Raw genomic sequence first — 16,142 nt, 5'->3', positions numbered from 1 at the left:
AGAATTATTGCAAAAAAATTAAAAACACAACTTAAATATTAAAAAAAACTACTTTTTGGAGCCACTTTTACAATTAGCGACTTTTTCAAAAACGTAAGATTTTTTCAAACACTGCTGGTTAGTCATGTAAAAAAGATGTGCACAAAGAGTATGTCATTTCTAAATGTTCTTAAATGTGATTGCATCACAATATATAGTAAAAAATAAATATGCTTATGATTATATGTCAGCATTATTTTATTCTGCAACTGTGCCAAAACATCTTTTGATTGTCATTGAAAAAATTTGTAATTTTTCTATGAATGGATTAAGAAAATTTGAGGAACAGTCTGAGTTTAAATTTCAAAAAAGGATTAGAAAAAGGACAATCGAAGAAAACACTAAAATAAACCATGGAAACACAGAAGGTGCCTCATGAACTTATTGAACTTATTTACAAGCACCATTTTTAAACATACATTTAGCATTAAATGATATCTAATTAATATTATTCAACAATAATTTCATCTTATAACTTTTTAACTGTATAATCAAAACATATAAATCAATTAAACTCATATTGAAGTTATTCATTAATTTAGCATAATGTTTTCCTATCATATTTTGTTTTTTTATTATAAACATACAAAATATGTTTCATAAATAAGCATACAAAACTGTAAATCAAAATTTAAGCAACTCTAAAAGTTAAACATAGAATTTATAGAAAATACTGAAAAATTTAAAACATTTTACCTGTGAGTGTATATAGTCGTAGTTCTATTTTGTACTTGAGGTAAAAGAATATAATCTTTGGGACTAAAGATCAAAGTGTCGAGTGTGGCAGGCGAAAAAGTGATTTGAGTTGAGCCTCCTCCTAAATCTAGCGATGCAACTGAATGATTTGCGTCATTTAGTCTACCTGAAATATTTATAACACCAAATTAATATTTTTTTTTAGATTTAATAATTGTCCAGTAGCAAAAATGTGTTACAATAAAAATGACTTATATAACATATTTTCTCTTCTGGGTAAAAAAACAGAAAACAAAAGTTATTGTCTAAAACAGAAGTTATTTTCACACATGTAAAATCAAAATGGTGTTTGCAAAGTTTTAAAATTGGACGACAGTAACTTATTGATCATAGTTAATATTGCAATACTTATTTCATAACCCATATAAGAAACACAAAAATATTAATACTTTCATGGGACCATTAAAAAAATAGCAAAAACACACTACAATTATAATTATTTTACACAAATGATACCCTAACCTTTAAACCAATGTCTTTATCTAAATTAGCTTTAGAATATAAAAGATGCCTAGAAACACCTCTGCATTGAAAAAGAAAACCTTTAAATAAAATAATTCATCATGCATGCATCATCACACCAATTCTATTTATACAAGAAACAGAAACTGGACAAAGCATATAAATAAATTATTATGCAAAAAAAAAAAATACTACCATCGTAATTTTATATAACAAATATGAACATAATTCTTTAAAAAATGGAATAAGGATGCTTAATTCTTGTAATGAATTATGAAACATGTTTTATGAACTTGACATATATTCTAAACATTTACTTTGTAAAAAAGATTTCCTAAAAAAAACCAGCTACTATCAATCACAGTATTGATTTTAAAAGAATTCTCTGGTATTCACAATAACAGATCTAATTAAAACCAAGAGCACTGAAAATATATTTAAAAGAATTTTTAAATTCCAAAGAGAAAAAATAACATTCAAACAATGATCCTATTAAGATGTTACAGATCAAACCTTTCCTTAGACTTTCTCCTCAACATTAAATTGAGAACACAAAATATACCTAATATTGAGTTCATTGAGTGTTGTACAAAATGTTCAAGTAAAAAAAAAAATTGTGTTGAAACCTATTAAAATTCAACAAAAAGAAATCTAGAGCAATGAAACTCCTTAAAATAAAAACAAATATTTTTATAATTTGCAATAATATTTTAATAACTTTTAAAATTGTAGTTTTAAAATACCCCTCATAAAGATGATTTAAGTATCGAATTACACATTTTTAATTTTGTAAAGAGTTTTTTTTAGAGCATAAAACATTTTCTTAATATATAAAATACATAAATTTCAATACTTTACTGATTTATAATCAGTTTTTTAACAATTGAAGAACTTGAAAAATAATCATGTTAACTTTCTCATTCTATAGCTTAACAATGAAAGATACAAAGTAGATTTATTTTTTGTTAATTATTATATTATTATTGCCAATTTATAAAATAAAATTAAAACTAAAAAATTATTAATACATATTAAATAATCCAAGTACAATATAGTTTGTACATTTTTTATCGATTCCATTCCATTTTATCAACAAAAAAAATGGTAGAGAAAATATAAACATACCTAAAAGGAAATTCAATGTGTACCATGCATATAGACCTAAAAGAAATAATTAAATATAATGACAACGTTTAGATAATGAAATGTGAATAAAAACTTAAAACAAAACAAAATGAGAAATAAAAAAATAATAAATTTTTATTTTATTTTAAAAGTGCTTCCCCCCTTAATCATTTGAATACACTGAAAGATATAAATACACATAGCAGATAGAATTAACCATAGAATAATACAAATTAGCAAATAGATATAATAAAAAATATTGGACTATCTTTATCAATAGAAAATACTGTGGAACAAAATGTAAAGAGTTTAGCTTCTGAATTTTATGAAAATTACAAATAAAAATATTTCTAATTAATATTAGACAGGAAAAAAAATCAAATACAATCTGTTAATATTTCTCTTTCAACAAATTAAATTCATTTTGTTATTTTTGTCACATCCTAAGTTATCCAAAAGCTATTTTATTATTATTATTTATTTAAAATATTATTTTAGAGCTGATGAAAATGATAAACAATGCAAGTTATTAAGCACATAAACAGTGATTCATAAAATCTTCATTCATAATATCAGTACTTAACTCAAAGTTCTACAGTAACAGTATGAAAATTTTTACCACGCATAGTAAGCATGGCATATCATTCAAGAGAATAAAAATTTTTATAAAATTATCAAGGTATGCACCCAAAAATGTTAAAAACAATTATACCACTCTTGATTATGGTTACATCAAAAAAATTTTAAATGACTGCATAGTTTTAATTTGAACAGGATCATCAGAGTGAAAAACATATTGAAGTTGGAGAAGTGAAAAGAGAAAGTAAGGCCAGGCAGGGATGAAATGCAGCGTAAAAATCACCTTCCCTTTGTTCTCCCAGAAAATTCACAGATACACAGAAAATTTTAAAAATATTCTTTTCTTTATCTCTCTGCCTAGTCCTATCTTTCTCCTTCCAAAAAAAAATTTTTTTTTTTTAAATGTGAGGATCATTTTCTTTAATGAAAAAGAAAGAGCACTTGAAAATTTCAAAATTCTGTTGCTGTAGCATAACTAAATTGTGATTACTGAATAATAATTTTTAACAATTTTCTTAAGCACATAGCTTATAATACCTTTATATAAAATTTTATTTTGCGCTCTGGAATAGCGTACTTGCCAGACCATGTGTTAGCAAAGTTAATTTATAATCATGATACAGATTTTATAAATAGAAAATTATTATGTCAGTTTATATAATAAATTTCATTCATCTAATAAATTTCATAATTCTGCAGCTGTATCATAACTAAACTGTGATTGCTGAATAATCATTTTTAAAATATTTCTGAAGCACATAGCTTATAATACCTTTACATAAAATTTTATTCTGTGCTCTGGAATAGCGTATTTGCCAGACTATGTGTCAGCAAAGTCAATTTATAATCATGATACAGAGTTTATAAAAAGAAGATGATCAACATATATCCAAAGAACTTAAAATGAGAACTTTGCAACATTTAGATCTTAGGACTACTTGAAATTATTTTTTTTTTAAATGATTCTTATTTCATGATTTTAAAATTTATTCCAAAATCCTAATAACCATAATTTGTCCAGAAGTAAAAATAACGACGTTAAAAATAATTTCTTCTAGTAAAATAGACAGGAAGAAAAAAAGTTCAGACCTTCATCTTCTCCAGACAATATTGTCACACAATCATCACTAGAATGGAATGGAGAATTGTCAAAAGCTTTATAAACCTGAAAATGAAGCATGACATTTTTTTAAATAAAAAGTTCACATTCCATATTAAATTTTAAAAATAATATTACAAAATTCAATTAGATATCAAAGAAAAAGTAGAGCAAACAATGATAAAAATACAAAATATTTTATAAAGTGAATTATAGTTGACATTTGATTACATTGAAAGTACTTTCACATTGGCTGAAAAAATTCTGAATAAATAAAGTTATGCAAGAAACAAATTTGACTCAGCATGTTTAATGTATGTATTTTCTCATAACTGAACATAATCAAATTTTAAAATGAGATAATTCATGATTGTATGTAAACTTAAATACAAGTAATGATGTAATCATAAGCCGCAATTACATTGACTAATTTTTCTTGTGATGCTTAGGTTGTGCAATGTACATTTAAAGATATTTTTTTACTTGTATTTATTTCATTATACTTTAAAAAATATAGTTATTACGATAAAAAAATTCAAACAGTATTGTTAAGAGGACGCCATACCCAAGAAGAAAATTTTTGTTGCAAATTCTTTTTATCCCTCATTACGATTTTAAAATATAAAAGAAAGAAAAAGTAAGTTCAGGCAAACCTAGAGTCAGTCATGAAGTTTCAATTGCTGAAAAAAATACTTCAAATATTATTATACAAACAAATTATTAGACGAGAACTTCTCCGTTTTGAAATCCTAAGTTATCATCTCATAATTTATTTTCATATTTTAAAATTTTCTTTTTAGTATTTGAAACTTCATGGCTTACTCTACGTTTGTCTGAAAGCACTTTTTCTACACTTTAAATTTTAAATTAGTAATGAAGGAAAAAGATAATTTGCAAAGAAAATTTTTTTCTGTGGTATGACGTCCTCTTAATAAATATTAGCTATTACTTTAACAGGGGTGATTGTAAGCCCAAGTCAAAATTCCAGAGAATTTCATGAGTTTAAAAAAAATAAATAAATAAATAAAATAAAATAAAAAACAGTTTAAATTTAAAAATTGTAAAAAAATTTAAACAAGGTTTTTTTCCCCTTTTTTCTTAATATTTCTTAGTTTGCTTAAAATATATCTAAAATTTTATACATACCTATACCATTTACACATACCTATGATGACCAGGAGAAGTGATTAAAATTTACAAATATGTCTTTCTTTCTTGAGTTTATGATTATAACTATTTACTGATAAAAAATGAATATTAATCATAAATATAAGCTTATAAAGTATCTCTCTGGCTCTCCCTTACAAACAAATAAAATAAACTGTGTTATTAAGTTCCACTTTTGAAAATTTGATTTCCGGAAACTTCTGTGATCAATAATTTTTTTAAACGTCTGGACCTTCGATCTCCGGAAACTTCTGTTGGCGAAAATTCCGGAAATCTGGATTTTTTCCGAAGCACAATCAGCCCTGCTTTTAGTAAAATACAAAATTTAAATGCTTAAAAATTGAATAAAAATATTTTAAAGTTTCCTACCTCTTCTAAAAGAGAGTTTGACACAGTATCGGGTAAGAGACGAAGACCAGCAGTTGCTTTTAGTGCTACGGGAGTTTCGGACCATTTATCCAGAGGAACTAATGTTTTTGCTTTTTCTAACAGTTGAATAACACTATTGGCTGCCTTCAAAGTAATGAAAAAAAATTATTAATACAGTCTAAGCATTCACTAAACAAATTAACTTATAAGATTAAGGATTAAGTATACTTATTTTAACAAAAAAATAAATTAGAATATAAAATTCTTTGGTTGATTTTTTTCAAAGCTCTGTCTGGTACCCAACTAACAGATTTATGTGTATTTATTGACAAAGATTTTGAAGAATTATTGTTTCTTAATAACAAAAATATGCTCTAAATTTCAATATACTTTAGTAGGCTTAATTTGGCTGTAGTGGTGTAGTTAAGGTTTAGTACACTGGTTTCTCTTTAAATCTAAAAATGGAAGGAATTAATTAATACCAAAAACTTATATAGGAATTAATAACTTTAATTTTAAAATCTTCATGCTTGTTTAAACTCAGTCTTTGTGGCTCTATAAACTGTTAACTAAGTTTGCTTACTGGGAAATTGATCACTACTTCTTAGTATGACATTGCAGAATTCTTCAGAAGAGTTTATTTCCTTTTCAAAATTTTAAAAACTGTTATACTAAAGTATTTAATCTTGTCCCCCTTGTGTTCATTACTCAAGTCTATTTTATTATTTGTTATGAACTATCTAACAAGATGCATTCTTAAAGTTTAATCAGATTGATTTTTTTTATCGTGTCCATGGACAATTAAATGGCCTCGTGTGCCTTCAAAACAGCATCCGCAAGCTCCAATACATCAGTACTGTAAAGGATCTCACGAAGCTCTGAAGCCAGTGGCACCATACCCTACAACTGGGTATGGTGCCACTGGCTTCAGAACTTCGTGAGATCCCTTACAGTAATGATATATTGGAGCTTGCGGATGCTGTTTTGAAGGCACACGAGGCCATTAAACTGTAAATGGACATGATTTTTAAAAAAATATCAGATTGATAAACATAATGTGTTATAATTGTGAGGGAAAGTCATATCGCCAATGCCAACATTCATCTACGAAAAGGTACCCCAACATAGAATTCAGTTAACATGTCTTAGATACTAGTGAATTGGAATTGTATTCTTGTAGAAGCAGATACACTACAAATTTATCAAAATTAAGGTGTTTATACTTTGAATATCAAAAACAACCTAATCACTAACTGATGAACTGAAAATTACAAAGCAAATCTTGGGGCCTCACCTTAAATATAAAAGTCAATTGGGAAAAGCACAAAATATGTGTGAGAAATAGGTCAAGAGCGTTCAAACTTATGTCAATAAAACATTAAAAAACTCAACATTTCAAGCTTTAGAGTACTAATTGAAAATGTAAAAAGATTTTAGTCCTTCAACAGTTTTTTATTTTTTTAAAGAAAGTTCTCTTAAAACAAAGCATGCTCAAATTTTAAAAAATTTATTTCAAAGTTAAAGCTATAATTAAAAAGTATAGTAATTAATAATTTATAAACTAAACTAAACTCAGTGGCACGACAGCCCATAGAAGGTCTACTGTGCTCATATCAGTTTTCTTGACCTTTGGTCTCTGGGGTGCAAGAGCAGATGTTCCGGTTGGGTGGTCGGCCCAACGCGGAACTCTCAGTAATCAATAATTTATACAAAGTGAAAAATAAATACAAAATTTTCCCACAGAAAAAGTAGAAATTGTGCAATTTATATTTTTGAAGTAGGTAAAGTAATGTATAATGTAAAATTTCAAATGCTTTTTTTTTAATTCAAAAGTATAAGTTATATTTCGTAATCATAAATATGCTGTACATTGACATTGTTTTTATTAATTTAAAGAACTATCAATGTATTATCAATCAATGCAAAAAAAGTGAGTTGAAGTTTAAGAAACCAGTTTATTTATAGACATATATAGTAATTCTATAAAAACTAGTTTAAACACTTTACTGCAAAAACATTTGTTGAAAAGAAGCTTTTGAATTTGAATATTTATTTAAACTTACTTAGCCTTTTTTTTTAAATTGCTTATTTATGAAACAAAATGTATTTAAAATGTCCTACTTCATGAGGATTGTTAACATATCCAGAGAGACCTGGCTTAACTTCTTCAAAATATTCACTCTTAAGTGTCAAATGGCCACCTGAAAACAAAACCCAATTATATATCAATAACATGCAATTTGAAAATGAAGCAATTTAAATTCATCATCAATTGATGAAATAAATTTATTGAGTGATTTAATTATTAGTTTAATCCAGTGTTTCCCAAACTTATGACTTTTGTGTACTCCTTCTAAATGTTTCGTAAAGCTGTGTACCACTGATAAAAAAAATTTATGTATTTTTTTACTATAAAAAAAGCACAAAAGCTAAAAATCACAACTGGCTGTTGACACCACTAAATATTAACTACTAACTCTGCAAAAAATAGTCAATAGAAAAATACGTAATCGTCAATTTTCATGGCTAGCTTTGTTTTTATATTAAATTTTTTAAATTTTCTCTTGTTGCAAGATATTTCACACAGGAACGCGTACCCCCTCTAAGCTGTTCCCGTACCCCTGGGGGTACGCGTACCACACTTTGGGAAACACTGGTTTAATCAATTTAAATGATTAAACCAATCTTTTAAATCATCAATGGAACAGTTATAGACATAAAACCTGTATGCAATGTCAGAATTTTTTTAAGTATTTTTTTAAATTTTATTTTATTTTTTCAAATAAATATTAATGATAAAGGCATGAAACATAGTAGATAAAGTATGATAAAGACAAATTTTGTTGCAAAAGAATAATAAAATATACTATTTATAATTTCAGAATAATTTTGTTTAGAACAGAAAATTTTAATTTTCCAGTTCTTTCATTAATGGGACATAACAGTTTGAGATCAATAAATGAACAATTTTACATCAATGTTACGTAAAAAATTAACCAGTATCAATATTAAGTTCATATTCCATCATGCTAACATTTAATTGAAATTTGTCATCAAGTTCAAGACTTCCTTAAACAACTAATTTTAATGTAGGGTTACAATAATCTCGAAATGAAAACACAGTGAATATTTTGCTAAATATTTTTGTACAATAAGTTTGTGGGAGACCGTATTCATTATTGAAAAATTCTTTGTTATGATTATGGTACTGTTGACAGGAATCATTTTTAAAATTGGATGAAAAAGACGAATCAATAATTGTGAAACTACCGAACTCCACCCTACACGATTTGTAACTGCATTTGTTAAAATAATAAATGTATGATCCCTGAAATCCTCACTATAAAAATTTGATTAGGGGAAATTGTTAATTGAGTTTCTTTTTCATAAGATGAGTTAATTTTAAAAAAAACTTTTAAATACTAAATCTTGAGAAGCCTAAATCAAGTATGTAAAATATGAACAAGTCCCAAGTTTGATTGATCAAATTTTGCATCATTAATTAAAATAAAAGAGATGACAGATTAGAAATTCAAATCTTTAAAGTCTTCAAATGGATTGTTTTAAAATTTGCATTTCACAAAAAATAGTATGTTTTAAATCGAATATTCTATCATGATAAAAAGTTAAAAATCAAGCAATAATGACAAAATATTTTTTTTAATATTAGGACAGTTAGGAGCCTGGTATAAATATTAATATCAGGGTTCCCGTTTTTTTTTTTTTTTTTTTAATCTGATTTTTTTTATTTTTATTAAAATGCACTGTAAGAACTTTGATTTATGACTAAAAAAACTTTATAAATGTTTAATCAAAATTAAATTAATATTAAAACTACATTATAAGAATATTTTAGAAGCTCTAACTACCAGAAACAATTTTTCATTATAATACACAGCTTTGAATGCATAGCAGCTACTTTGAAACAAATGCATGATAGAAATGTAAAGACTAGATGAAATAAAGAATTTAAAGAATACTTTAACTATTAAAACAAAGTTTCAATTACCAAATCATAACTTTAATTTAAAATTGTGATTTCTTTCTTTTTCTCTTCATTTTTAAACAAAATAATTGTAACAGATTGTGTTTATAAATGCAGTCATTCATCAAAAAATATATCAATATTTAATCTAAATAAAATATATCAATATTTAATCTAAATATTTTCATATCAAAATATTAATTTTTGATCCTATATCAAAATAGATAAGTTAAGCTAAAAAAAAAATTTTTTTAAATCTATGTACTCATTGAAATTTTTTTTTACAAAATTTCTTTATAGAAAATCTGATAATGTCAAAGATACTGCAAACATATTATGAGAAAAAAGTACTTAAATGTTTACTTTAATCTGTACCTTTAATTTCAAGAATCAAAAGATTTTTAAAAATGCAATTTCAAATGTGTTGGAATTAAACACATACCAAGAAGGAAAGTAATTTTGTTAGCTATAGTTAATTAATGCAGCAATAATAAATTTTAAAACTAAGAAAAGAAATAATAAAAGTATCAATAATTTAAAACACTGTTTCTTGACTTTTTAAATCAATATATATATAAAAAAAAGTTGATTTAAATCAATGATTTTTTTAAAAAAATCATTTGATTTAAATCAAGCTGATTTAAATCAACAAACTCTGAAAAATACGAAATAAATTGTAACCTTTAATTTTGGACTTGTATAACATTCTCAAAAATATAAACTGAATCTTCTATTGGTAAATAAAGTTTAAACCAGATGCATATAACATTCGAACATCAGAAAAGTTTAATTATGACTTTTGTAATTAAAACTGTTAAACTGAATGAAGAAAAGTAAGCTAACAGTTTAAAATTAGTAAAATATGAAAAAGTAAATGCATGAAGACTTACTTAAACTTGTTGCAAATGAAAATACGTGAATTCTAGTACCAGTGCTGCCACCATCAAAAACAATGACATATTTTTGTAAAGGTAGATGAGTTTCAGATATGAATATTGTTCTTAAAGATGTAAAATGCCTTACTTCAGATACAGTTATAAATAAAAACAGAGATGTTAGAGCAACGTATAAAGTCCATTTTATTTTATGCTGATCGTCCATTACCATGAGCTTCATCTTTTATTATGATGGTGTCATGTACTGATTACATACATTAAATGCCTGAAATATAAAGAAAAACATGTAAGATATATTGTGGAAAAGTAACAACAGTTGTTACAGAACTCATTGAAAAAGCATGCAATGTGAAATTTTCAAAACATTTTATTCATTATCTTTTTAAAGTAACATTTTCAATGCAAAATAAATATTTTTCTGATAACAGCTTTTAGATGCTTTTATTTGCAGGCTTATAGATGTTAGCATTAGCTTGCCACAAGAGAGAGACACACAACTCAAAATTTAGCATTAGGTATTTTTAAGTGATATCTTCTTCTTTTGGTCTTCGATTTCATTAAGGTCAACGGGTTCATAGATTTGGTCTGACTTCGCCAGGTCAGATGAGGATAAGCAACAATAACATGTGATATCTAAAAGAAACACATAAAGACATACTGACTACAATGTTGAGATTTTTTGTATTGACCATAAATCTGGTGCAATTTCGTTTTCACAATGAAAAAATTTTTAAATATATTTAAGCAATTAGCAAATAAAATTAAGGTAATTTAAAAAAAGGTTTCAATCATTTTATATTTAAACAACTAAAATGCTCATTACAAGATTAATAAACTTTTAATAAAATATCGATTTGGGATATTGAAACCTAGAACTTTTTTCACAGCCTTCATAAGGGAAGCCTAATATTTATTTAATCTACGCGATGAACAAAGCGCAAAATAAAAAATTTAACATTTTGAATTACTTTTAATTTAAAGAAAGGATTCTCGCGTAAAACTCAATCTAAATAATTCAAAAGCATAACTTAAAACAAGCTACTTAACAGACAATATTTTAAATTACAAACGCTTCTTTAAGTAATAATACCTTTTTCTTTCCTACGGATTCTTAACTCTCAAAATATGGGCAGGGTATGGGATACACCCAATAGTTTCGACAAAGGAATGATCAAAAGTTTGAACTTCTTAATAAAAAATTTCCAGTTTTTTTACGTATTTCGCTATATCTCGAGAATTTTAGAAGCAAATCGAAAAATATTTTCACACAACTTTAAAATTCGTTTACCTTAAGATAATTCCATGGGAAAAAAAAGATTTAACAATTATTTATAACCTTATTTCATAATGTTCGGACAAACATAGAATTGCAAGCTATACAAATTTTTACATCATACATTAAATAACTTTTAATACAGTAATATAGTATTCTGGTTCAATTTCGAATAATATTTTAATTATAATTAGATTAGGAGGATTTAAACAATTACAAACTAAAATTCTTAAAGTATCTTTAAAAGTCATGAATAAAAAAGACTATATAACGGATATTTCCTTATTGTGATCTGTCGTGCCAACTACAATCGCCAAGGTGCATATTCGATTTTAAATTTGCAAGTGTTTTTTTTTTTAAAAAAAAACATGTAGATGTTTACCGGTGTGTGGTGATTTCCGTATCGTGATCTGTGGCAGAATAACCGCCAAGTCTTGGAAACTTCCGGGCAGAGGTTCGCGATAAACTAAAAAAAAAGCATTACCAACTCGAAAGGTATACTAAAAAAAAAAGGTATACTCGTAGCCACCCCGGACAAATATTTACATGTTTTTGTTTTTAAATTTGTAAGTTTAAAATCTATTTGTTGCGACCTTGGCGATTGTAGTTGGCGAGACAGATCACGATACGGAAATATATCCACCCGAGGGTAGCTATGGGTTATACCTTTCGAGTGTTTTCTGTGATGTTTTTTTTTCTATTTATTTTTTTTTTTTAATAGTTTCTTGCGGGCCGCTGCCAGAAAGTTGCCAAGACTTGGCGAATATTCTGCCACAGATCACGATACGGAAATCTCCTCAAAAAGAAGCATAACTGCCGTGCAATTGAAAAATTTACGTGCTTCATGATAGAGTTCCAAGAAAAGCGGCTTGATAACTATTTCGTTCTGTTTGCTAACGATAAAATAAAATTTTAAAGAACTAATAAAAAAATTGATTTTGAAATAAAAATCTAATGCAACATGCAGCTCATCACACGAAAATGCTAAATGTATAAAAAAAAATCTCGGATATGTCGCTTACGTTAATTTTTCTATTGTACGGCAGTATAGGTGTATTAAAATAGCATAATCCATTAACAAAATGCAGGCTAACCACGACAAAACTAAAATAACATGGAAAGACGAAAATATTCAAACCAACTGCACAAGCCATTCAAAAACAATAAAATTTTAACTAAACAAATAACTAAGAGTGATTTCGAACAAGTTTTATAATTTACGTAATAAATTTTCGCCACTAACCAGTCAAAGCAGCGTAAGTAGCTGCATCCACAGCCATAAAAACGAAGTACAGAAAACACAAGCGATGCAGATAACTAAAATTTAACAATTCAAAACAGTTTTAGTTCTACACAAGTATTGGGAATCTACGCAAGTATAGATCAAATGTGAGGGAGGGGAAGGGGGATGCGGAAATGTGAAAAATCATAGTGACTTACTTACAAGTCATAAAATTTACGACCAAAAGATATCTCAACAGGTTTATTAAAGATAAAACTTTACAATAAAGCGGGAATGTAAAATCTAAATATAGAAACAGAGTTTCATTAGCGAATGAGACAAATAACTTAAGTTCTAGTAATATAACTTTATCGCTTCGTTTTTTATTTATTTATTTATTTTATCGTTAATATACATTTTATTCCGGAATTCCGCAAATTTTATACAAGTTTTGTGATTTAGAGAAACAAACGCAAAAGAGACCGAAAAAATTATAACAAGTCTTGGGAGGGGGGGGGGGAAACAAGATTTCGCTAATTATGATTTGATGGTTATAATTTTGTCATCCCCTCCCTTAAAAATCATGAGTGATAGCGTATACTTATTTTCGTTTTAAATATTCTTCTCAAAATTTCGAATAAAACTAACACCGAGTAGTGAAAGATTCGAAAAACTATCTCAATCGAAAACGCATGTGTTAGTTCCTTGCATCCATTTCAGGGCGGCTCTTAAATTTTTAATAATTTTCGTAATTTATAACAAAAATAATAGTTTAAATTTTCTGAACATATTAAAAAATTATTTTTTTAAGTACTTAAATAGAATTTTACCTTATTTTATTTGCGCTCCTCTACATTACTTCAATATTGAATTTAGGGCTAGTTTCACATTTTGATGATAATTTCCAAACTAATATTGTTGCGAATATAATGTAAAATCTGTTATAATTATTATCATTGTAAGAATCGTTGCCGATAGATGGCGCATACCCTCTAAAAAGAATACACTTTTAGAACAGAAAACTTAACTTTTCACTTCCATCTTGGACTTTAGGTAGGAGAGACATGAATGTCTGGTAGTTTTATATCGGGTGTAATTTTATTTGTCCATTATGTGTGAATTGTTCTGAGCTGCTTAAATCACATAATAAAAAGTTGCAGCTGAAGATTTGTTTCTTATATCATTATAAGTGAAGCCATCAACGTGATGAACAACGAAATATAGGGAAACTCGTACTATCATTCGATTTCATGTTAAATATACTTGTGATTTTTGTCATTAATCAATTAAAAAACTAATTAGATACCAACAGTGTTCATCTAAAATATCTACCAATACTCAGTCCTTTCTTTTAAAGAAAAGAAAACAAAAAAATATATAAGAAACCAATGAAAAAACACAATGAGATTTGAAAAAAATCGCAACTAGAAGAAACCATATAATTTTAAATTTGTGTTTATGAGTATTTGCGTTATAATAAAAAAAATACATATTTTTTATTTAAAATTCTTTGCGTTATAATAAATTTGCAATGAAATAATAACTATTTGTTAACTTCTACTTTGAGATGCAAAAATCCACCAGTTTTTGATGGGCGGAGAAAACCCTTGATTACGCAAAAAATTCTTCCGACCCCATGTTCTTTATTTTAAATTCGACATTCAATGCAGCAATCTAATTTTAAGATAAAATTCAAATAAAAGATAAAACTTGGCATAAAAATAATTTACTTTTTAATGAGTTTAATAAAATTTTGAGTAAAATATTATACCATTTAGGAATATTGTGTTTTCCTTCTGTGGTCAATATTAAACAACTAGAATTTTTTTTCAACCTTTCCTTTCCTCAAATTTACTTTTATCCAAGTTTAATTTTTTCTTTCCAAATGACTGTTACACTTTATATGGATTTTAATACATTGCTGAAAATAAGGTTTTTTTTTTTTTTACGTAAGCAATAGTTGCACATACCCATTCTTCTCTTAGGCACCAAAAATAAGAAAATCATAACCCCCTCTATCCCCTTCCACGAATTGTTTAAACGGTCTCTTATTGGCTAAGTTACACGTGTAGTATCTTTTTGCAAACTTAATTAATTCTGACAACCAAATTTCGCAAACGATTATACCAGTAAAGGAAAAAAAATTGAATCTTTCTTTAAAAAAAAAATATTTTTTATAATTAAGACTTTCTAAAAATTATTACATACCTCCTTTATCCTATTTCTTCGATAAAACTGTAAAAAAATTTGAAGAAATAAAATTTTCTTTACTGTTCAGGATGTAAACCTATTACTTAATCGATAAAAGTTATCTAATATTTCAGTGATAAAAAAATAAAGATAAAACAATGACACAATTTAATAGAATAATGCGTGTTGCCTTTATCTGTAAGTAATTACTAGTTATTCTGGTTCAGACTATAATCATATCTATTACAAACACTTTCTACTCTAAAAAAAAAAGATTAATCTGCTTAATATAACTTGCGGAACTCAATCACTTGTTTGGGAAACGAAATTAAAATTTCATAATCTTTTGTTTTAAGAGCATTTGAGGTCTATAAACGGACTCTTCACAAAAAATTTTTGTTCTTCACATAGAACAGTTAATAAAATATTTTACAGTAAAATCTTACAGCAAACTGTAATGGAAATTATTAAAAACGAACATTTTTCATTTAAAAAAAAATAGTCCCTCAAAAAATTCTCTTCTAAAAACAGGGTCGATGACGTCATAATTTTATAACAACAATTCCTTCAAAGACGGCTTTTCGCCATATTGACAAATACTGGGTACAAATAAAAAAAAAAATTTAAAAAAGGATTCAGAAAATTATGAGTAGATTTTTAATCAATTTAAAAAAAGTCGGAACAGACGACTGTTTTTGTAATTTTTCTAATACAATAAATTTTGAGCCGATTTCTCACTATTTCAGAAAGAAAGAAAAACGAACAGGTTTTTTGTAATTTTTCACAAATTCTCAGGACTCTATTTTTTTTTTTTTTTTTTAATTATCTAAACTGAGAGTAGATTATTTCAAAAATTCACAAAAAGTCTGAACAGATTGAGTTTTTTTTTTAACACTTTTTTTAATTCAATAAATTATGAGTAAATGTTTGCCCCAAAGTCACAAAAAGACTAAACAGACTGCTGTTTTTGGGACATTTCA

The 16,142-nt window shown here is 26.4% G+C and overlaps 1 protein-coding gene across 7 annotated transcripts in view; it reads right to left on the bottom strand.

Moving 5' to 3' along the window:
- The window catches only part of LOC107438623 (ectonucleoside triphosphate diphosphohydrolase 5), a 43,357-nt gene that overhangs the window by 15,549 nt on the left and 11,666 nt on the right, over positions 1-16,142 (bottom strand). For 4 of the 7 annotated variants that reach the window (XM_087166241.1, XM_087166240.1, XM_016050949.5 and 1 more), the window contains exons 2-7: positions 10,472-10,742; positions 7,718-7,797; positions 5,597-5,740; positions 4,051-4,126; positions 2,383-2,418; positions 736-901 (exon numbers count right to left, since the gene is read on the bottom strand). In XM_087166241.1, the coding sequence (XP_087022367.1) occupies positions 736-901; positions 2,383-2,418; positions 4,051-4,126; positions 5,597-5,740; positions 7,718-7,797; positions 10,472-10,697 (728 nt within the window). In that variant the 5' untranslated portion in view covers positions 10,698-10,742. Of the gene's footprint in view, positions 1-735; positions 902-2,382; positions 2,419-4,050; positions 4,127-5,596; positions 5,741-7,717; positions 7,798-10,471; positions 10,743-11,567; positions 11,675-12,993; positions 13,106-15,180; positions 15,290-16,142 lie in introns of those variants that run through there. The other 3 variants (XM_016050948.5, XM_016050950.4, XM_016050954.5) reach the window with 3 other exon arrangements.

The sequence above is a fragment of the Parasteatoda tepidariorum genome, chromosome 6, assembly GCF_982258835.1.
Source record: "Parasteatoda tepidariorum strain Cologne lab strain chromosome 6, Ptep-v5.0, whole genome shotgun sequence".
Classification (NCBI taxonomy): Eukaryota; Metazoa; Arthropoda; class Arachnida; order Araneae; family Theridiidae; genus Parasteatoda; species Parasteatoda tepidariorum.
The sequence above is the reverse complement of the archived record's forward strand: the minus strand, read 5'-3'. Positions and strand labels throughout refer to the sequence as shown.